Source organism: Amphiura filiformis, chromosome 10 (genome assembly GCF_039555335.1).
Source record: "Amphiura filiformis chromosome 10, Afil_fr2py, whole genome shotgun sequence".
NCBI classification, from domain to species: Eukaryota; Metazoa; Echinodermata; class Ophiuroidea; order Amphilepidida; family Amphiuridae; genus Amphiura; species Amphiura filiformis.
The window spans coordinates 43,066,679-43,090,738 of NC_092637.1; the positions used below are offsets into that span (position 1 = coordinate 43,066,679).

The 24,060-nt window shown below is 36.0% G+C and overlaps 1 protein-coding gene across 3 annotated transcripts in view; it reads left to right on the forward strand.

Annotated features, from left to right (window-relative positions):
* The window catches only part of LOC140162899 (uncharacterized), a 52,765-nt gene that overhangs the window by 12,577 nt on the left and 16,128 nt on the right, over positions 1–24,060 (forward strand). Inside the window, exon 3 of one of the 3 annotated variants that reach the window (XM_072186209.1) lies at positions 17,977–21,276. The exons of 1 other annotated variant lie outside the window; for it this stretch is intronic. In XM_072186209.1, the coding sequence (XP_072042310.1) occupies positions 18,154–19,401 (1,248 nt within the window). In that variant the 5' untranslated portion in view covers positions 17,977–18,153 and the 3' untranslated portion in view covers positions 19,402–21,276. Of the gene's footprint in view, positions 1–4,274; positions 6,954–17,976; positions 21,277–24,060 lie in introns of those variants that run through there. One more of the 3 variants, XM_072186210.1, reaches the window with a different exon arrangement.

A 24,060-nucleotide genomic window follows, 5' to 3' on the forward strand; every position in this document is an offset into this window, starting at 1 on the left:
CCATAGTTTTCAAATTTTGCGTATGGTCTTGTGTCACAACCTGGGGTACCTTTGTGTTACATAGTAAAAAAATGAAATGGTTCAAACATTTTACCTGGGGGGCACTTCAATATGAAATGGATATAGGTGTAGGGCTGGCACTTTCGCACTAAGGGGCATTCGGTGAGAGCAAAATGTAAAAAATATGGGGTCATTGGGTGAGAGCATGATTTTTGGCATTCGGTGAGAGCAAAATGTGAAAAATATGGGGTCATTGGGTGAGAACATGACCTTTTTTTAAACGGAATCTTTGGGTGGCGCCGAAAAAGCGCCACAGAAACCTCGAAAATTGAGTATCTAGTTCTAAATGGCTTCAAATTTCCTTGTTTTTTCAAAATAAGTAGCAAAATCCATGATAAATGAAAGTTGCTGTTCAAATTGGACTTGTAAGGGTCTTTGGGTGACAGATCAAATGGAAAAATAGGGGGTCTTCGGGTGACAGAGTATGGACAGAGCTTGTGTTCGTGAAAAAAATAAGGGGTCTTTGGGTGACAGCGATGCTGAAAAAGGGGGTCTTAACAGCCCTACATACGCGTCACCTCCAAAGTTGGAGTGCCCCCCCCGGGCATTTTACCTACACATCTCATTTGAAGTGGTTCATCCTTCTGAGCAGTTTGACACCTTTTTTATGGAAATCGGTTAAAAAATGAGAGAGTGTGGGCAAAAACCATGACAAAGTAGGGAGGATGTAACCCCACCTCTTTTTTCCACATTTACAATCATTCTGAGCAAGTATTGGTCTTTTAAATGAACTTCTGTATTTATTTACTTGGTTTAGATGTCTAAGAGTTCATTTAGACATTTTTTTACTAGATTCAAATTTTTAAAGGGGGTTTTAAATCAAATTTACAATATACATGTAAATCCCTCCCCCTAATCCTCCTCCCCCTAATCCTCAGCCACCCTTGGCACATTTCATGCCAAACGTCATAAGAAAATAATTGAAAAATATTTTAAAACAGGATAAAAACATGAGTAATATAGAATAAATTAGCCTCAATTTAAGACCTAATTGAATCTTCTAAGTGAAGGAATACTCAAGAGACAGTGTTTTGAAATCCAAACTGCACATCAAAATGTAACAAAGCCACCTTTTTGGGTATCCCAGTATATGGCACAAGATCGTATACGTTCCAATAGTTGGACCTGGCGGAAACCCTGAAGTATTAAATACATGTATAGCACCCATATTTTATTGTAAACATTTTCATTTGTTGCTGTATTGGGCTATTCTATTTGAAATCCATGGAAGATATGAGTATGACCTTCATCTCCCACACATGCACAGGGGGTGTAGATTTCAAATGGAGTCACCAATTCAGGTAACCTCACACTCCTTGTGTAGAAGATTAAGTTCATGTCTTTCATACTGGGGTGTATGGATTTCAACTGGAAGCCTAAATTTGTTCTTGGGATAAACTTAATAGGGTCTTAACATACGGACATGGGAATTAAAAGCAAATAAAGACTAAAAATGATAGAAGCTAAATGAAATATTACCTTATACTTTGTATAGCCATAGCTAGCAAGCCTTGAAATAAGCGGGTGCGGGAAGTAAAGCCACCAATTGCTCCTGGTCTTTGTAAAATTCACATGAACCAGGAGGAATTTTCCAAAATAAATTGCTCCTGGTTACAGTTTTGCACTTGATGCAGTCATGCTGGTATGCTGTATTGTATATGCAGAAAAGGATTTAATATTGAAAATTGCTCCTGTTTCTTCAGAAATTGCTCCTGGTTCTTGTAAAATCCCAGTGAACCAGGAGCAATGTTCAAAACAAATTGCTCCTGGTTCCAGTCTGCTTATTTCAAGGCTTGATAGCTAGCCATAGTTATTTTAGGTACACATGTATTAAATGAAGTCATGTATGACTGAACTATTACCATACTATGCACCACACAAAATTGTCTATATGATAATTCTGGTAGTCTGTGATTGTGGATATGAGTGTGTCTGTCCCCCCTTATTCTGACACTGACAGGTCACAATGGCTTCAAACTTGGTGGGTAGGTGCAACTTGGTCAGACCCAGTGGATTACTACACCATCAGGGACCCCATCCTGGGCGGTTTCTTCTCTCTTTCTCCCCATAGGTTAGCTTTGCCCGTCTCTCTTATTAAACACCATTTCCCATATGTGACTGGACGCGGCGAATCAGCCGTAAAGTCGGCCCCGGTCAATTTTGTTTTATTTTGTGTTTAGAAAATATATACCATAAGCTTTAAAATGGTATATCATTTGACTTCAAACGATATCCAAAAGCGGGGTTATGATTTGTTGAACTCTGTTCCTTCGACAAAATTGTATTTTTTATCGGTTCTACATGTGACTCTTTTTCTACATTTCTGGTAATAAATATCCAACAATCATAATTGGCGGTCATTTCAAATCATCTCCAAGTCAACGAGGTTCAGAAATATCCTCTCATTGTTCATTGTTGATTATACATACCTAGACAAAAAACAATGCTTTGTTATCTACCACTTGAACAGGATTTAGCCAAAGCAAACAAAGACAAGAACTATTCTATAGAAATAGGTAGAAGCTTATTATCCTCTTCAGCAGTAGTATTATTGATTGATTTAAACAGCGTTTGATAAGATACTTGTCGCAACGAATTGATAAACCTATGAATACGACCTTCACATACATTTTACACTTTAAGGCCATGTGTTTTGAACTCGCCACCCGTAGCGTTACATCGCAAATATATGAATTTTTACACCAATCGAGTTTCACATTAGAATATCTCCACAATTAACAACCCTAAACTAGCAAAAGTATACATTTTTGGAAAGCTGAAGGCATAAGGAATGTAACAATACATATTTCAACTCATTATACAGGGTGACCTTGAAGTTATACAGGGTGGAATAAAAAATTCCTGATACAAAAGGGTTACTTAATGCATTGCTTATTACTAACTTGCAGTAATAAACTGAAAGTAAATAACATCTATTTAGTTAGAGGATAGGGGAGCCTACAGACTTTGGAAGATAAAAAATCACAGCTGTTTGGTAATCTCGAATACAGGGTGTCCCAAAGTATGTTAGAATTTTTTTTTTTTTTTCATATTTTGAACTGAATCATTTTACCCCTAACCCATACAGGAAAAGTAAGTCCATATTTAGATTCCTCATCAAATTTCCTATCAGAAAATGTATACTTTGACTATGATAGGATAAGTAATAAAAATTTTACAGCAACTTTTAGATTTTGAAGACATCCGCATTACTTACTACAGTGTTTGATATGAAAACGGGTGGTTTTGTACGTAAAAGTTTGAATTTTATAGACTAAATCAAACAGTAAGAGTTTAAAATGATTAAAAACAATTAGCAGAATTGTTTAGCTGTAAATTAAGACCAAAACCAAGTTTATAGCCCTTGTAGCAGTGAATTTATTCAAGTTACACACATGAAACGTTGCGTTCCCATAGAGTTTGTGTGTACCGCTTCCCCCTCCTCCGCTTCCCCCTCCTCCACCACCCTGACTGCTCGCAATTCAATCAACCACAGCTTTGTTAGTTGAGAAGCTATATTGTTCATATTTACAGGTTATTTAGTGGTATTATTTAGCTTTTAAATGAGACCAAAACCATGACATAACCTTTTTGTTTAGCCGAGGTATGATGAATTGAACAGATCACAATTTGAAAATACGTAACACCACCACCCTTTTTGGGTGGCGAGTTCAAAACGCGTGGCCTTAACTCAGAATACAATTTGCCGAGTTTACGGCTGATTCGCCGCGTCCACTCACATATACGCTTGGTTTGTGGATATAACTAAATAAACGACCAGCAAATTTTTTTGGAAATCGCCATAGATCATAGATTGTCGCAGGTTCATGACATGAATAATTTTTCTATTTATATAATAAACAAAATATGCAAGAAAATGGTTTCAAGATGTTTGTTCACAATATGCATTTCGTAGTTGGCTTTAAGGGTCAATTATTCATGGCAAATTAATGATATGCAAAGAAAGTTACAGTTAATTACTGCAGCATACATGTATTGTTATGTCTTTATTTGCTAAATAATGAGCCGGACTTAAATATCACCCTGTATTCAGGACCTTTATTCTTTATGATACTTCTCTGCTAGAGGCACTAAAGCTTTCATAAATATATTATGCTTTCTAATCAACATGAGCAATTTCTGTATAAGATTTATTATGATTTGTGCACATTCAGTCAAATATGACATTTATTTCAAATTGTTTAACATTACAGATATTTTGATCCAGTGATGTAATTCTACGTTTGAAAGTAGAAGTTCTGCGAGGGCAAATAGAGAAGACAGGGAGAATTGTTATCTCATGCTTGCTGCTCCATTGCTTGTATTGACTTCCATGTTTGGTGTAGAGGTGCGCACAGATATTTGAACTACATGAATGTAGCAAATAATATAATACACATCACATTTACAACATCTACATGTGACAATGAAACTTTTGAAACCATTTTGTTGCAAAGTTTGTCGAATGACCCATCATTCTGTGGATACATTGAGAGTGCACGTCAGCAGACATCTTATTAAATATGTGCAAACTCATAGACGTAAGAAGTGTGTGCTTCGTCAGAAAAGCTTGTCAAAAAATGGCAGTCTGTATAGACACTTAAATAACCACAGACATGCCCAAACTCACAACAAGAGGAGACCTTTTAGATGTCAGAAGTGTGGGGAATGTTTTGCAGGAGAGGATCTTTTGCAAAGTCACAGTAGAACTCACACCAAAGGGAACTGTTTTCAGTGCGAGTACTGTCTGAAATATTTTACTCAAAAAGGTAGTCTGAATAGACACATCAGAGAGATATCTTTTAGGTGTGAGAATTGTGGGAAATGTTTTGGTCAAAAGGGTGATTTACAAAGACACATTAGAACTCACACCAAAGAGAAACCTTTTAGATGTGAGAAATGTGGGAAATGTTTTGCAGGAAAGGATCTTTTGCAAAGTCATAGTAGAACTCACCCCGAAGGGAACTACTTTCAGTGCGAGTACTGTCAGAAATATTTTACACATAAAGGTAATCTCATAAGCCACATCAGACGTCACACCAAAGAGAAACCTTTTCTGTGTGAGAATTGTGGGAAATGTTTTTCCCAAAAAAGTGCATTGAAAAGTCACATGAGAACTCACACCAAAGAGAAACCTTTTATATGTGAGCACTGTGGGAAATCGTTTGCTTATAGCAGTGCTTTGAAATCACACAGTAGAATTCACATCAAATTCAAAGAGCAAGCGTTTAGGTGTGAGACTTGTGGTAAATGTTTTACTCAAAGCAGTACATTGAAATCTCACATGAGAACCCACACCAAAGAGAAACCATTTAGATGTGAGAATTGTGGGAAATCTTTTGCTCAAAGCAGTACCTTGAAATCTCACAGTAGAAGAACTCACATCAAAGAGAAATTGTTTAGGTGTGAGTTTTGTGGTAAATGTTTTGGTCATAGTAGTACTTTGAGAATTCACCGTTACAGAACCCACATCATAGAGAAACATTTGAAGTGTGAGACTTGTGGTTTATGTTTCGCTCATAGCAGTCGTCTCAAAGCTCACAATTTAACTCACACCAAAGAGAAACCTTTTAGTTGTGAGAATTGTGGGAAACGTTTTACTCGAAACTACCATTTGCAAAAACACAAGACAACTCAGATATGCCAAAGAAACATTCAGTGTTAGAACTGTGGGTAATGTTTAACTAGTTTAATTTTCAAACAAAGTGTAATTTTCTTTGAATCAATAGATGTACATTTATGTGGCACACACGATTAATATAAGAAATTTGATTTTGTATTTTATAATTGTATTATGAATATATATGGAAGTATATATAATAGCCATATTTTGTAAACATTTTGATTTGTTGTAGTATGCGACTAGTGGTAGAAAATAGGGCTATTCTAGTTGAAATCCATACATGTACACTCCCGAGTCCCGATGGAAGACTTAATCTCCCACATGTTCAGTGGGTAATAGTAAAGTATTCCGAATACAATTTATATGTAAATGAGAAGACGGATAATACAGTGGTTTTCGAACCACTAAAAAGCAGATCCCATGTTGTATTGGAATACTAAAATTATGCAAATAAATTATTGATTTGAACACTAGCACTAATATTCCAACCAGACTTGTAAATGAGAATATGAATAGCAGTATTCATAATCATAAGTATTCTGAATACTAATAAGTATTCCTTTATGCTGAATTATAAAATTGAGAATACATACTAGTATTGAAAATACTAGTGTTATGGCCTTTTGAATACTAACATGTAAATGAGAATACTAATCAATCATAGCATAACCGATGGAGTGACACGCATTGGCGACATCGGCGCTGGTAGAAAATTCCAATTTTCTTTGCTCTCAGTTGTTCGGCTCAAAATTAAAATATGGGACCGATCTGACAGGGAAAGCTAACCTTTTATGGAAAAGAAATACTAATCTATTTTTTTATGGAAATGTTACTGTAATTTCAATATTTTCGCGAGAAGATATTTTTGCGATTTTGAAGATTTTGTCAATTGCTCGAGAATTAAATTTCGCGGTTTGATATTGATACAATAGAAACCTAATGCAAAAGGTTATTTTCGCGAGTTTTTATTTTCGCGATTTTATGTCCACTCGTGAAATTCTCGAAAATAAAAACCTCGCGAAAATTTCTACTTTTACAGTATAGTATGGGTTTGAGGACTGATTTTGTTGATGTGCAAATGACAACATCACTGTACTTTGCCTTTAAGAAGTACTATTTCTTGGCCCAATTGGAGGAATTGTAAGTTTCTGTTTAGACACTTGAAAATAAAATTCTTTAATTGCCTACTTTTATACGAATAAATTGTTTTGTCAATGTAGTGTATGTGGATGTATTTTGTTTGATAATTTGTGTGGTAATAAAACATAAACAGCTCTTAAAGACTAGTCCAATTGGCAAATGAAGTATCTTTATTATTATATTTATTATTATTATTCTTTGCTCTCTTTGGATCGCTAGATGTCAATTGAAGGCCTTGATTATATTCTCATCCATAGTTATTTTAGATTCGTGTTCATGTACATATTTGCATGTGTGCATGTATATTTTTTTAGATTTACAAAATAGTTCTGTGGGTGGGTGTCAAAAATTCCTACATGGAACATATATGTTACTATAATCAGAGAAGATGTAATAAAGAGGAGGGTCAACGGAATTATATCCTTGAGATAATCCCGTAGGTAATCCTGTCACATCTATTCATAGTCCTTAAGGTTATACAAAATCTGTCATGGCTTTGTCAGCTCAAAAAATATATTATCATCTTACACGTAAGAAAACATGCATACCAATCATGTGAAAAAAAAAAAAAAATTAAAAAAAGTGTAAAAATGACCATTTTAGCTTATTTTGTCACCTTCAGTCATCTCCTATTGTTAAATTTGTTTACCGATGCTTGGTAACAAATTTGATTGACAGGCAATAGCTTGTCATCTGTCATGCGCAACACAATTATCTCTATAAAACATACTATAAAGATGTCAGCCTCATGCAATTAAACTGATCACCAGTTGCAAGCTCGACCCAAGACGCACTCGACCTAAAAGACACTGCCCTGTTGTAATGTAGCCAGAAAAACCCCGACCGGCCCGGTCAATATTTTTTGAGGCCTGTGATTGATTGGGTGGGAGTGGGGCACCCAGGGGAGTCGGTGGGGAACATCCCCACAGATAATTTTCAGGAATACATGGGAACAGCAAAGAGTCCTTAAAACCGGGCCTTAAAATGACTAAAAATGAGATAAAAAATTTACAAATTGGGATAAAAATTTGTCTTTTCGGCCTATCTATCCCTCACACTAAAATCCTGGCCAATAACGGGCTGTGCTGGAGTTTGATTGACAGAATCGTTTCGGGTAGGCCTATTACATTCATGTTTTATATAGCACGAACGGCCGACGGGCTTGCGTTTCAAGATGTATTTGTTTGTAGGGCTCTGTTTAGTTAGTTCGTTGGGGTGGGCGTTTCATGTTTATTTTGTTTGTTTTAGCAGAGAAAATGGGGACATCTAAAGGCTGTGCATGCAATAATTATGAGCCCTGGGGGAGGGTAAAATTAGGGGGGGGGGCAAGAAATTTTTGGCGAGCCGAAAGGCGTTGGGAAGCAATTTTTGGCCGGCCGAGAGGAGGGGCAAGTGATTTTTGGCACACATTCTTGGGACGCCTTTTAAATAAAACACTCTAAAAATGCTTAGGAAAACCGTACGGAAAAGCTTAAATATGCAAATTTTCCTTCACGCTGCACTCGCAACATGTATAAAGACCATTTAAAGTTTGTAAATTGAGATCCCAAAAATTTGGCATGTGCAGGGGGGGCAACGATTTTTTTGGCGGGCCGAGATATAAGGGGGGGGCAAGCGATTTTTGGCGGGCGGGGGGTATTCTGCATGTACATTAGTACCCCCCTCCCCGTGTGGGCCCCTCCCACATACCCGAAGAGGATGAGGGTCAAAATTTGATGAATTATTGTTTTTATATTGCGCATTATATATATCAAATTTCCGGATCTGAGAAAATCTCGAATTTTAAAATGAAAATTCCTTAGAACCCTGACTGGATGACTCGGCTAGATAATGGTACTCATTTAACATGCATCGTGGCCAAATCAAAGTTTTATATTATTGAGAATACCTTTTCATGCCAAAAATTGATGAATTTTAGTCCATTATATAATTATCGGACCAGCATGCCACTGATTGCTGTCGGGTTTTGCGTTCAAAAACTCATCTCTTTTTCCTCAATGAATATTACCCTAGTAATAAGTATGCAATGTGTATTAATGAACGATGACGTTTGAGATGATGCTGCATGGACTGATGCCGTATAGGCCTATGTATACCATGTATATTCTAAGATCAAGTCATGTTTAAGTCTAAATGGAAGCAAACTTAGGTCAAAGGTTTGATGTGGACCTTTTAGCTGTGGGGTGGGGGAGGTTGGGTGGGGGTGAGTGAGTGTGTGTATGTATTTCCCTTGGGATATAGGCCTACTATTCAAGTCCCAATTTGTAGCGACACTCTGTATGTTTAACATACCGAATTTTACAAATTACTCTTATATATCATACAATGTATTCTTCATGCATTAGTACCCCATGTGCTCCCACATCCCGACGGGGGGGGGGAACAATTTGATGAATCATTGTTTTTATATTGCGCATTATAAGCCTATACTATCAATTTCAGTCATGTAGGCCATGTTTAATATTATATTAGGTCAAAAAAAACTTTGAAGAATGTCTCTCATGTACAAAAGTATAGGAAACTGAACATTTAAAACCATCTTCAAAAAAAGTCTAAAACACTCAGGTTTTTATGTCAAAAATGGTCTCTTTTGGGGTGCTAAATCTGCTAAAATGTTTGTCGTCTTGAAATTTTAACTAAAAGCACACTGAACGTGAAGGCCCAGGATGGGGTGCCGGTTGGGTGGGGGAGGCAGTGGATACCAAGCACAATGTTTAATTATTGCCTTATTTTTCTGCTTCAACATCAGCCATATTGGTCATGTAATAAAAACAAAAAACTTTTTTTAAGAGTGTCTCTTGTGCATAAAAGTATAGGAAACTCGAACCTTTAAAGCATGTTTTCTGGAAGAAGGAAGCACTTGTTATTAAAAGTGTAGAAGAAGCCAGGAGCTTTGAAATGTTCTTTTTAATAACCTCTGAAATGTCCTTTCCTGTGGTGCGAAATGTGCAGAAACCATCTGGCTTAGGGCCCTTGAGCGGGCCCCGAACCCCCCGGCCGTGCTGGGCGAGAGTTACACTCGCTACGCTCGCTACGATTTGCAAGTTCAGAATTTTTGGGGTCAGTCTGTGCATCTCTGAATTTTGTAACAATCCAAAAAGTTGAGGGGTCTCATTTTTTTCAACACCCCCTTAATTGTTGGACTGGGATTGACAAGCCAGTATAATAAGCGCCGAGTATTTTGGTCCATTTTTAATATCATTAAAACTTTTGCTCCATTCGTGCGAATTTGTTCCAGCAAAATCATTTTGATAGTAGGTCATCAAGACACAGCTTTTGCAATTTGAGGCCCTGCCCTGGTAGCCTACCCCCCCCCCCGTTTTCGAGGCTCACATTCCCCTCAGACCCGGGCCTCAGACACCCTCCCGATGGTCGCGCTATTCCTGAATCCGCCACTGCCCTCTCGGCCTACTAAACTGAATTTCATGTTTTTTTGCCATGCGGGGGGGTATTTTTGCAATGCACAAAGGCCATTACATTTTTTCTCCATATTGAGGCCTATTTCACAACCCATTAGGTATATAGGCCTATTAGGCCTAGTTTTCATGTGTTTTTTTCTCGTGCATTACTTTTATGTATTTAGTGGGGCTGCGAAGTTTTCTTTTGAATGGGGGTCTCAAATTTACTAAAAGTCAGCGCCAATAAAATTGCGCCCCCTTCCCGGCCACCACCGATACACCTTACCCTTAACAGGCTAAAATTGTATTGAAATCGGTCCTTTTAAATGAAATAAACACACTATCTGTAGTCATCTTGTGACTCGGATTCTCTACATTTGGTCATTAAAAATTTTATGACCCCCTATTTTTCCAAAAATTTACTAACCCCCCGTATATTTGGACCCCCGAAGAAAATGCCAGCCCTTAACATTTTTTAAAGATTGGTTTTAGGCCTATTTATTTTTTTATTTTATTTTTTATTTACGACACAATTGTTTGACATAGCGGGTCAAATTGAAATAAGGCCGAGTTGCCACAGGGCCGGCCCTCACAGGAACAACGTGAGTGACCTTGTGACCTCTCTTCGGAAATCAACACACGCTGAACTGAATGTGAATTCAAATCAGGTGTTGTGGGGATGGTTATTTAGAAATTTTGGCATCTTTGGACAAAATTGGAAAGAAGTAAGTTAGTATTTAGAATGTAACGCTATTCATTAATCGTCATGTCCATTTTGACATCAATAGAATGAAAGATATTGATAAAAGAGCGATTTTGTCGTCATGTATTTAATGGAGTGGCCGTAACTCGATAATTGAAAACCGTCACAAAATGACAGGGGAGTGTGCCTAAACGCCCGGATATTTCATTTTTGGTGAATCCTGGTAACACTAGCATACCACATATGTTATGGTAAGGTATCATAGAAATAATGTAGCTAAGAATTCTGGCGATAATATCATACACAAAAACAATATTATTGTTGCAAAAATGACAACAAGTGGTACCAGATTCCATGCAAATTTTGTCATTGCTTAAGCTTATAAAATTAAATCAACGCAACCTTTATACAGGCTGAATAGCGACATTATTTTGTTGAACTGTTTATTATCTGTAGCCAAATTAAAAGCAAAATCGGGGCATGCATCACTAACTTATGGCCTCTGTCACAAAAATCTTCATGCTCATGTGACGTGAACAAAATTGAAACACTGACAAAGTACATTTGTGTATGAGCTAGATTAATAAATAATAATTAATAATAATGCTTAGAATGTTAGCTTCGAGATGACCTATAATTTTTAGGTCTACAATGTTTATTTTCTGGAGAAAAAAATTGGTTTAGGTGGCTACGTACAACCCAGATTAGGATGAGAACCATAGAAATTTAGCGTAACCTTAATTCTCAAGTTAGACATCCACTTGAAATATCCTATGAACAAAATATTTTTTTTCGAAATGGACTATACATAGTCCACTTTATTTTCATTTGAGCCTTATCTGGTAGTTGATATTTTTGGTGGAAACCAGGCTCAAGTTTAAAAATGTGATTTAAGAAATGTATTCCTTTGACAATGGTAGTGATGATGATTATGGTGATGATGATATTGATGATGATGATGATGATGATGATGATGATGATGATGACGGCGACGACGACGACGATGATGATGATGATAATAATCTAGAGATCCCTTGTTTGAATCACCGTCAAGTTTTTTATTTATTTTTCAAATGTCATTACCATCGCATATGAAATTGTAAACAAAACGCAAGGTACAGAAACTAGTCTTGGGATACTTGAGGACCATGAACCGATTCGACCCCCCTTCCCCCGTAACAATGTTGATCTGGGTCTTATGATCAGCCTCCGTGTTCGGACTCTGCAATTTTGAATCCTAATTTGTTTGGTCACGGGAGCCTAGTAGAACCCAACATTGATTGGAGGGGGAGGGATGGGGTGTTAGCAAAATGTTAAGGTTTTAGCACTTCATTTGCATTCTTAATAAACAAGTAATAACTTTCAAATGAAATGACGTTTAGTCAAGTGTTTGCTTAAACATTGATGGGGGGGTAACGGAATGTGAAACATTAATGTTACATTATTATAGAGCCTGTCTTGCTCACGTGTTATGTACAACCAGACATGCGTTTTTCTTGCTTCATAATATTTTACAAAGTGAGCCTGTTTTAACACACAGATGCATAGCGAAGCATATAACTGTCTCTCTCGAGGACAACATTAGAACTTTTACAATGACACAATTTCCAGTTCATTTCACTATAGGATCCATAACATGCTGATCTATATCAGGGGAACAGTTCTTAAACCTCAATACATTTATACATTCATTGAATGACCTTTGAAGATTTGGGTACAAAACTCATACTCTGCAACTTGAGGTCAAATTTTGCGCTATGATTATGTAATTGAGGTTATTGGACTGTGCCATTGGACGAGGCTCTTATGGTCCATAGTGTTTGCTTTGAAAGGATACATTACGTAACCAAATTAAATCGGCATACTCCCCCCGAACATGTTGAAGGACGAGCAAGGTCTGCTGACTTTTATAACGAGAGGCAAATTATGTACTACGCATGTTTCTGCGTAAGCACACTTGATTGTCATTATACGCGTACTGTGTTCGCATACGTTTCGCATTTTGAATAGTATGCTTAGGCTATAATGCGCAATGCGTTTTGGGCGTTTAAATGTTACAAGTAAAATGTGTTGGAGATGTTTGTGCGTATGTGTATGCACTAGTAAATGTCATATGCGTACAAGGTTTGGCAAGTTTTGTGTTGATTATTATATACGCATGCGCTGGTTCATGAGGTGCGTATGTATGTGTATACACTCGCGTATGTCATTGCGTATACTGTTCAGTAAGTCATGCATTCAGCATTATGGCGCGGCGCAGGCGAGGAAATGCGTATTCATGTTTATTCACTCGCGTATATCCTACGAGTACATTGCGTACAATGATCGCGCGTCGGCATGCGAGGTGGACAGATGTATCTTGTCATGCGTGTGTTTGGTCAGGCGTTATCAACAATAATTATTATGAATACTGCCCTGATAATTCTAACACATTGAACCTACTTATTACAAGCAATACTATAGTATATACACGCATTACGTATGTTTAAAAACCTCAACTTTTTTGGTGTACACCAAAAAAGCCTTGTTTCTTCAAAATAATGGACTTTCAAAAGATTTGTTGTTTATGATGTTATGTGTGTGACCGCCCATGGTTGACAAATTTTCACTTTAGAATTGAAAATATTTCCAATGTTTCTATAGAGAATTTGTTAAAAAGTATGAAACGCGTGTGTTAAGGACCTTCTGCTTGGATGGGATACCACATGTGGATAATACAAGAAAGAAATCGAGTGCTGTAAAATTTCCCCAATCCAAATCCCGTTTTTTGTAAATATATAAATTTCTAAAGAAGAAATTTTTAGGATTTTTTTAGAGAGGTGATGATTGTTGATCAGTTCTATTTTATTATTTTATGTATTTTCCTGTCATTTCCTGCCAACCTTAATATAAAGATATTCTGATAATTGATAACATTCTTTATCATAAATAATAGAGTCTGAAAGTGGCAACAAGTAGCAAAAATTATAATTTGCCATGGAACTTCAGTCATATTTTATCTGAAATCTGACAAGATGACAGGGTCTGCATGCATGGTGTGTATGGCATGATGACATGCACATACTGACCTATCCCTAAAAGCAGTTAGCTGCAACTTGTGTATCACACCCATCCGGGTTCAAACCCTATTGTGGTATTCTATTGTAAAGTAGCTAAATAGGGTGATTCATCATTTACTTTGAGTGAGCGGTCTCACACATATTTTGTTTGAGGATAGCTTGATCAACCTCCTCTTTAATTATTACATCTTCTCTGCTATAATGTAGTACTACAGTTCTACAGGTTTTGTTCTTCCTGCTTAATAGTCCAAATCGGCATTTTAATATGCTTGGGAGAATTTTACATAGTTGTCTTATGGGGGGGGGGGGATTTTTACTATGTAGTCTGAAGGAAGTAAGTACACTATTTATGCTTAGCGGTACCATAATAGAACTGAATATGCCAAAGAAAATGTGTACACAAAATCACTCACTTCAACTTCCAATTACTCGCTTAAATCAGGGGAGCTTAGACTTTTGTTTGAAACGATATCACCCAGGAGTATTGTGAATCTATCGATAGCTCTCAATATCAAAGTGACTCTTGTTTATATTTTGTATACATTTGCTATGGAGCATGCAGATATACTGCAATGCATGATGGGATACTCCTTTCAGCTGCTGTGCTGTGGTCCTATGGGAGGGGTTGAAAAGTTGTCCTACAGGAGGAACTATTTTTACTCTGCAATCCTACAGTAGGGGACATTTAACTGGAGACTTTTTTTTATTATGGGTTGCCATTTTTCTGAACATAATATCTAACCCAGGATATACAGAGTTTTAATTTTAGGGTTTTTTAAATTTCAATGTATATTTTCAATATGAAAGGCCAACATTTTTATATGATGGATGACTTTTCCTCAGAGCTACATACAAGAACATATAATTAGATTTAAACCAATTTTTACTAAGTTGAGGACTGTTAAATATCCAAAATATAGCAAAAAATAATTTACAACAATTTGCTGTAAAATTTGTACTTCGATAAAAAAGAAAATCACAACTATTTGATATCAGGACATTCCTAGTATTCAGAATGCAATTTGTTGTGTCTGATATGATCTCAATAAATACTCTGCAATGGTGGGCGATCTACCCCTGTTTTAAAAAATTGGTGATTTAATATAGGGCTTTAAAAAAGTTACATTGATGTGTTTAGATAACTGCTTTCACATAAAAAGGGTTCCTGTCAAATCCATCAATGTTGGCAACATGGATAATTTTTCTATTCATATACATAATATACAAGAAAATGGTTTCAAAAGATCTGTTTTCACAATATGCATTTTCATAGTTGACTTTAGGGATGCACCATTAGATACTCAGGGGGTAGGAAGTTGGGGTCAGGGGGAAAGAATTTTTTTTTCGCCGCCAAAGGCGACAATTTTTTTTAAAATTTCATGCATTTATACACAGTTAGGTGGGGGAAGTTTTTTAGTTTTTTTAAGTGTTGGTGGGGAAAGTATTTTTTGCTAACGGGGCAGTCCATGTCAAAACAGATTGAGTGTACACCCACCCTCTTGGATTTTGCTCTCCTTTGGCTCAGGGGTACCTTTCATGGACCCCTAGGTGAGGTCACAAGAAAAAAATTCAAATTCCATTTCGTTTGCGAATGGCGGGCAATCAAAGTTTGGCGACCTCGACCAAAATTGGGAATTTAAGGGGTCCAAATGACAAAGTGCTCTCTTTGAGGGGCACTTTCTTCCTAATTGAATCAGTTGTGATCCTCATTTTGAATGTGGTCACTCACTGGTTGTGTCTGAAATACCTAATGCCAAAAAGATAGATTTGAATTTCGTTGGGATTTCAGAGGGGTCAAAATCAGCACTTCAGTACTGTTCAATCAAATTATCTTGATTTTGAAGGACCCATGATAATGTCACAGTGCACTTATAGGTCCTAATTATGTTCAGAATGGATTAACCATATGCCAATGTCTATGAGCAATTCAAAAAGAGAAATTTCTAGACCCCTACAGAATTTTAGGCCCCTAAAGTGGTTCAGCCACAAATGGCGCTTAAAATCGGCAAATTTTGACCCCTAATAACTTTAGGTGTACACCAGATATAAATGTCTAGTCTTTTGTATCTGAAAGAATGTAGTTTAATGTTACTAGGAACATAAGATTTGTTTTGTATTTTTTGTGTTTTAGTATTAAGTTGACGCTTTCAAAAATAGTCATTTTTGCCTAACATACCATGCATACAGGATACGGTACAAAATGCCAATTTTAGTATGATATTTTTTTATATTTTTGATTACTTTATAGCCATTTGTATTATTTATCCTGATATTTCAAGTTGCTCTTGAGTCAAGTAATAAGAAAAAACTACTTTCTAATCCTCTGTATGGATTTTTAAGGGGGTCAAAAATGCACTTCCTGGCAACGATGCACATGCAAAGTACAGGTTATGGGGGTCAAATTTTCAGAATGCTCCCAATTATGTCAAGTAATATATCAAATTACTCGTATGGTCATGAGGATTCCAAAAATGTATAGTTTGTTATGTGTCAGACCTTTCAGGAGGGCGCTATGACGAAAAATGTTCATAGGTCAACGACCTTTTTGAATTCTGACCATAGTTAACGTCTGATTTTGGTAATTTATTATAGATGTTTTCTTGCATGAGAAATACAACTAAGCAAATTAGTAAACTATACAAGGAACCGATGACCCTCTTTTGCAACATGGCTGCCAAAAGCATCCATATTGTAATAAGGAGGTCATTGGTTCCTTGTACAGGTTTTAAAGTTGCGTAGTTGTATTTCTCATGCAAGAAAACATAATTAGACACCAAAATCACCAAAATCACCAAAATCGGACGTTGTTAACTATGTAATAACAGGATAAATAAGACAATTTGCCAAAAAGTGATCAAAAATAGAAAAAAAGGGTATGTTGAAATTGACATTTTGTACCCATAACCTGTACATTATTAGTCAAAAATTGGGATTTTTGGGACCATCAACTTAGTATCAAAACACAAAAATACAAAACAAATCTTATGTTCCTAGTAACATTAGACTACATTCTTTCAGATGCAAAAGACTAGAAATTCATATCTGGTGTACACCTAAAGTTATTAGGGGTCAAAATTTGCCGATTTTAAGCGCCATTTGTGGCTGAACCACTTTAGGGGGCCTAAAATTCTGTAGGGGTCTAGAAATTTCTCTTTTTTGAGTTGCTCATAGACATTGGCACATGGTTAATCCATTCTGAACATAATTAGGACCTATAAGTGCACTGTGACATTATCATGGGTCCTTCAAAATCAAGATAATTTGATTGAACAGTACGAAGTGCTGATTTTGACCCCTCTGAAATCCCAACGAAATTCGAAATCTATCTTTTTGGCATTAGGTATTTCAGACACAGCCAGTGAGTGACCACATTCAAAAAGAGGATCACAACTGATTCAATTAGGAAGAAAGTGCCCTCAAAGAGAGCACTTTGTCATTTGGACCCTTAAATTCCCAATTTTGGTCGAGGTCGCCAAACTTTGATTGCCCGCCATTCGCAAACGAAATGGAATTTGAATTTTTTTCTTGTGACCTCACCTAGGGGTCCATGAAAGGTACCCCTGAGCCAAAGGATAGCAAAATCCAAGAGGGTGGGTGTACACTCAGTCTGTTTTGACATGGACTGACCCTAACGTAGTGGGTGAAGTTTTTTTTCTTTCAAAAACTTCCTACCCCCACCCTGAGAATCTAATGGTGCGTCCCTTAAGGGAACAGGTCATTAGAAGAATGTCAAAATAATGATATGCAATGAAAATTACTTGGTATGTCTTTATTATTGGCTAAAGAGCCTGACTTAACATACATTGTATCATCCTGTGTTCGGCACATTCTTGCTCTTGTATGATACTTTTCTGCCAGAAGCACTAATTCTTTCATATGAATAAATTAGGTTTTCTAATCAACATGAGCCATTTCTATATAAGATTTATTATGATTTGTGCAAATGCATGCAGTCAAATATGACATTAATTTCAAATTGTTTTAACATTCCAGATATTTTGATCCAGTGATATGAGGCTGCGTATGAAAGTACAAGTTCCACCAGGGCTAGTAGGGAAGACAGCGAGGATAATTGTCTTGTGCTTGCTGTTCCATTGTTTCTATTGACTTCCATGCTTGGTGTACAGGTGCGCACAGATATTTGAACTATGTGATACATGTAGTTGTGCAATGAAACTCTTGAAACCATTTTGTTGCATATTTTGTGGAATGAACCATTATTCTTTGGATACATTGAAAGTCCACCTCAGCAGACATCTAATTAAATATGTGCGGGCTCATAGACGAAAAAAGTGTATGCTTTGTCAGAAAAGCTTGTCAAAATATGGCAGTCTGTGTAGACACTTGAATAGCCACAGGAATCTGAACATATATCACCTAGAAAGTCATGTCCCAACTCACACCAAAGAGAAACCCTTTTATTGTGAGTACTGCCAGCAGTGTTTTTCTAAGAAATGTAATCTAACATCACACATCAAATATTGCCAGAAGTGCCTTTCTCAGAAATGTAATGTTATAAACCACAGTAGCATTCACACCAAAGGGAAACTGTTTAGGTGTGAGATTTGTGGTAAATGTTTTGCTCGAAAGGGGGATTTACAAAGACACATTAGAACTCACACCAAAGAGAAACCTTTCAAGTGTGAGAATTGTGGGAAATGTTTTGCTCTAAAGAATAATTTAAAAGCACACATTAGAACTCACACCAAAGAGAAACCTTTTAGGTGTGAGAATTGTGGGAAATGTTTTGCTCTAAAGAGTAATTTAAAAGGACACATTAGAACTCACACCAAAGAGAAACCTTTTAGGTGTGAGAATTGTGGAAAATGTTTTGCTCTAAAGAGTAATTTAAAAGGACACATTAGAACTCACACCAAAGAGAAACCTTTTAGGTGTGAGAATTGTGGGAAATGTTTTGCTCTAAAGGGTGATTTACAAAGTCACGTCAGAATTCACACCAAAGAGAAACCTTTTAGGTGTGAGAATTGCAGTCAATGTTTTGCTCAAAGTGGTGGTTTACAAAGACACATTAGAATTCACACCAAAGAGAAACCTTTTAGGTGTGAGAATTGTGGGAAATGTTTTGCTCTAAAGAGTAATTTAAAAGGACACATTAGAACTCACACCAAAGAGAAACCTTTTAGGTGTGATAATTGTGGGAAAGGTTTTGCTCTGAAGTGGGATTTAAAAAGACACATTAGAACTCACACCAAAGAGAAACCTTTTAGGTGTGAGAATTGTGGGAAATGTTTTGCTCTAAAGAGTAATTTAAAAGGACACATTAGAACTCACACCAAAGAGAAACCTTTTAGGTGTGAGAATTGTGGGAAATGTTTTGTTCTAAAGGGTGATTTACAAAGACACAGTAGAACTCACATCAAAAATGACATTTTAGGTTTGAGAACTGTTTTGCTGTAAAGGGTGATTTACAAAGACACATTAGAACTCCCACCAAAGAGAAACATTGTAGGTGTTAGAATCTTGGTAAACATTTTGCTCAAAAGTGTGATTTGCAATGTCACAGTAAACCTATACCATACAAAACTGCATAATATGCAGTCTTTATGCAGTGAAGACAAATGACTACTTAATTATGCAGTTGTACCATTGTATTTGACTGTCAATTAAGACATGTCAAATATGCAGTCGCGGAAAATATGCAGTCATATGTAGTCGAGCTTGGGAAAACAAGTAGTCGAAGACAAATTCAAAATAATTATGCAGTCCTATGGAAGACAAAATATGCAATCGGGAGCTAATTTGCATATATGTCATATGATCACTAACTGCCATTTCAAATTTGCTGTTGGATTCAAGGCAGTTACAAGCTGTAAGAAGATGATGGATGTTTTGGGCACTATTTTACATTATTTAGACATTTTAAAGGAAATTCCATATTACAGATTATTTTTACTACCATGACTGTATTGAGGTTTTTGCTATGTTTGACTGCTTGTCAAACACTATCTGGATTAAAATATATATATATATATATTAATATATGCATCTTTTTTGATTGGATATGAAATTATAGATAAGCTCAAAATATAAAACATTCAACATTGTAATTCCCCAATTAATAGTAATTTATAAATAGTATAATTGAATTGAATATTCATGAGGCAGTGAACCAATAGCAGCCGAGCTTTGTGTGTTATTGATTTTTGTCAATATTGCTCAGATGCATACTGCACCGACAGATGCCTGCATATTCACAGCATGCAGCGCTGGCTTGGTCAATTTAATTACGGACCGCCAATGATTTTTATGTTACATGTACTTTTAATTTTTGGTAATTTTTTTATATATAACCTTTATAACATGCCTTAAATTTATAACAATCATGGTTTTATGTTTATAAATGAAGTTAAGGTGGTTCGAAACAATGTTTCTGGAAAACAGAAACTGAATTTAGAACCATTTGAATAGATTGAATAAGTTAAGCTAAGTACACTGAGCAAAATAGTTTTTGTTTGAAGGAAATCGGACATACGGTTGTCAAGATATACATGTTTTTAGTTTCTTTGTATTCTATTATTTTTGCCATATATTGATGAAGTTAATGAGGAAAATTGGCAAAATGTGCTCATGAATATTCATGTGTGCCAATATTATACCAATATCTTATGAATAAACCTTCATACTAATTTTATTTCATATGATTTTGACATGAAACTTTGCCAATGTGTTTCTATGGCCTAAAAGATTAAAATGTGATTTTCCCGCCCATATTTGCATATTTGCATAATTTATTAGCATTATACAAAAGGCTAATTAATTATGCAAATATGCAAATTAGATGAGCGGGAAAATCACATGTTAAAGGTTTAGGTCATAGAGACACATTGGCAAAGTTTCAGGTCAAAATTCTTAAAGGTAAAAGTAGTATGAAGGTTATATTCATAAAATATTGGGAAAATATTGGCAAAAATTAATATTAATGAGCACATTTTGCCAATTTTCCTCATTAACTTCATCAATATATTGGCAAAAACAATAGAATACAAAGAATCTTTCAACAGCAATATCTCAAAAACCGTTTGTCCGATTTGGATCAAATTTTAGAATTAAGATTATTTTGCATATCTCTCTGCAACAAGTCTATTTTAATCTCAATCAGAGCAACTTGATTTTGCCTTTCGTACCCCTTAAGGGATCTAGAATGAAGCGTTTATTGCGTTTCGACAGTATTTTTTGTGGGACATGAGAGCACCTCAGACCTATCGAATTGCATTCTGAATACGAAGCATGTCTTTCTGATATCAAATAATTTTCATTTTTTGAAAATCACAATATAATACAAATTTTATGACAAATTATAAAAACTTGATATTTTTCAAATTTTTGATATATCAGTCCTCAGTAAATTATATAAATCTAATGATATATTCTTAAAGTGTATGTAGCTGGGAGGAAAAGCCGACGGTCAATTGAAAATTTTGACCTTTCATATTGAAGATATGGATTTTTTCCCAAAAAGACCTGATTTTTTTTGGTGTTTTTGGAAAAAAAATCCATATATTCAATACGAAAGGTCAAAATTTTCAATTGATCGTCGTCGGCTTTTCATCCCACCTACATACACTTTAAGTATAAATCATCAGATTTATAACGTTTACTTTGAGTACTGTTAAATATCAAAAATATCAATTTTAATGATTTGCCATAAAATGTGTATTAAATTGCTAATTTCAAAAATCAAAATTATTTGATATCAGAAGGACATTCTTCGTATTCAGAATGCAATTCGATATGTCTGATGTGCTCTAATGTCCCAAAATAAATACTGTCCAAACGCTCATACCCGTTCCCTTAATAGGACTGATATAATTTTGTTGATGTGCAATTGACAAGCATCAATGTACTTCGCTTTGTATGCTTTGAGACCTACTAGATTGGCCCAATTGGGAATGGGAGTCTCTAAGTTTCTGTTCAGACACTTGAAAATACAATTCTGTAATTGCATGTAGTGTATGAGGATGTATTTTGTTTGATAATTTGTCTTGTAATAAAACATGAACAGCTTTTATAGACGAGTCCAATTGGTAAACAAAGTACCATTATTTTTATTATTCCTTTCTTTGGATTGCTAGATGTCCATTGAAGGCCTTGATTAATTTTCATCCATTCCATACTCATTTTAGATACACGTTCATGTATGTACATGTAGTTGAAATTTGCATGTGTGCATACATAAATTGTTCTGTGGGGTGGGTGTCAAAAATTCCTGCAGGGAACTTTTTTACTATTTATATATAGTACTAAAGTGCCACAGGTTTTGTTCTTTTTTAGACTTACAGGGGACCTTTTTTGGGGCGCCAGCTATGGCTGGGCCCCTTATTTGGCATGACTTTGTAAAAAGCTTCTAATTTCACTCTTGATAGATTTACTTCGAAATTGTTTTGCTTGAAGTATGCCCAGCTTAGAAATAAAACCACAATTTGCTTGGATTTGTTTTTACCTAGTTGTAAGCTGTAAGGAGTACGGGACTCAAACTCGGTGACAATAAACCTCATGACCAAGGGAACATTTTTGGAACATTTTGCAGGGGTCAGATACCTCCACAACACCAACACGCCCAGCTAGGTTTGTGGGTTATGACAACCATTTGCCACTAGTTATTATTGTTTATTATATCATGATTACAGTGATTTTAATAGCCATGTGGTAGTTTTTATTATATCACTCATACATAAATTCTAGACAGTTCATTGGTTGATTAACATTTATCATTTTTACTATCACCCTCTCCGTGTGATAGTCTTTACCATCATGTGCTCTGCCGTGAGTGCGCCTGCGCCAAGCCGCGGCGCTGACTCTTGGACTCGCCGATTTAGTTATGGGGTGGACCCCAAAATGTGAAGTACATCACAGCAAAACATGGTGTTATGTTGATGAAAAAATGTATTTGCTACCTTAAATAGTATTTTAGTAATAGAATTTATGCATGAGTGATATAAAACAAATATTAACTGTCTTAAATTCGCGTAATGTTCGAAATATAATCACTCGGTGAAAGATGTATTGTTCCATTCCACTCGCCGTTCCGGCTTGTGAAATGGAACAATCCATCTTTCACCTCGTGATTATATTTCGACCATCACACTCATAGACAGTTAATATTTGTATACTATCACATGGCATGAAAAGAAACCATGTGATATCATGATATAAAACAAATATTACATGCCAATATTCGTGTAATAGTAAAAATATATCATTTGGTCAAATTTTGACTGATCTATTTCACGACCTCATGATATATTTTGTACTATCACACTCATAGGCATGTAATATTTGTATACTAGTATGCACGGGATGAAATCTTGTGCGTATATATTCTTTGTTTAAAATACAAAACTAATGGACTCATAAAAACACCAAATAAATCGAGACCTTTGTATTCCTGAAACCAGTTTACCGCCTCTTGGAACCTGATAGACGTTGACATTTGACCACAAGATCAACGAGGCAATGACTGATGGCCTTTGTTTGTTAATTACCATAAAATCATAGTGGTAATTGCCAAACTTGCAATATATGGTGGCCCAATTGGGCGACAAACTGTATGCAAACAACAGGACATACCAATTATACATGTTCTGCATTGTCGTATTTTAAAACACTGAAGACCAAAATCGACGTAAGTGCCATCGAAACTGCGTATTGTTGCACATGTCACGAGGTCTTAACATCCCACGCATTTCGGATGTATATCGTCAAGCTCATTGTACCTCATACAATAGATCAAGATGCAAAGTTGATCAAATAACAAACCTAGCTCTGGACCTTATGCTCCAACGTGAATCTTCCTGGGTTCAGTAAAACTTCCATCACTAAAGAATGTGAAAACATCCATTCCTTGGCTATAAGAAACCCCGAAAGTACCATATGGGGTAAAATTAAACCTCAGGTTAAACAAAATCTGAAGGTTGAAACCATGGAGGTATGGAGAATGATCGCCAGAATTCTAATCTCCTAAGTGGAGATTATCCTGTTACCTCTATTCAATGAGTCACCAAACTTGAATGACTAGCCACTTCAGCCAAGCTATTGATCTCCACGATGCATGGTTAT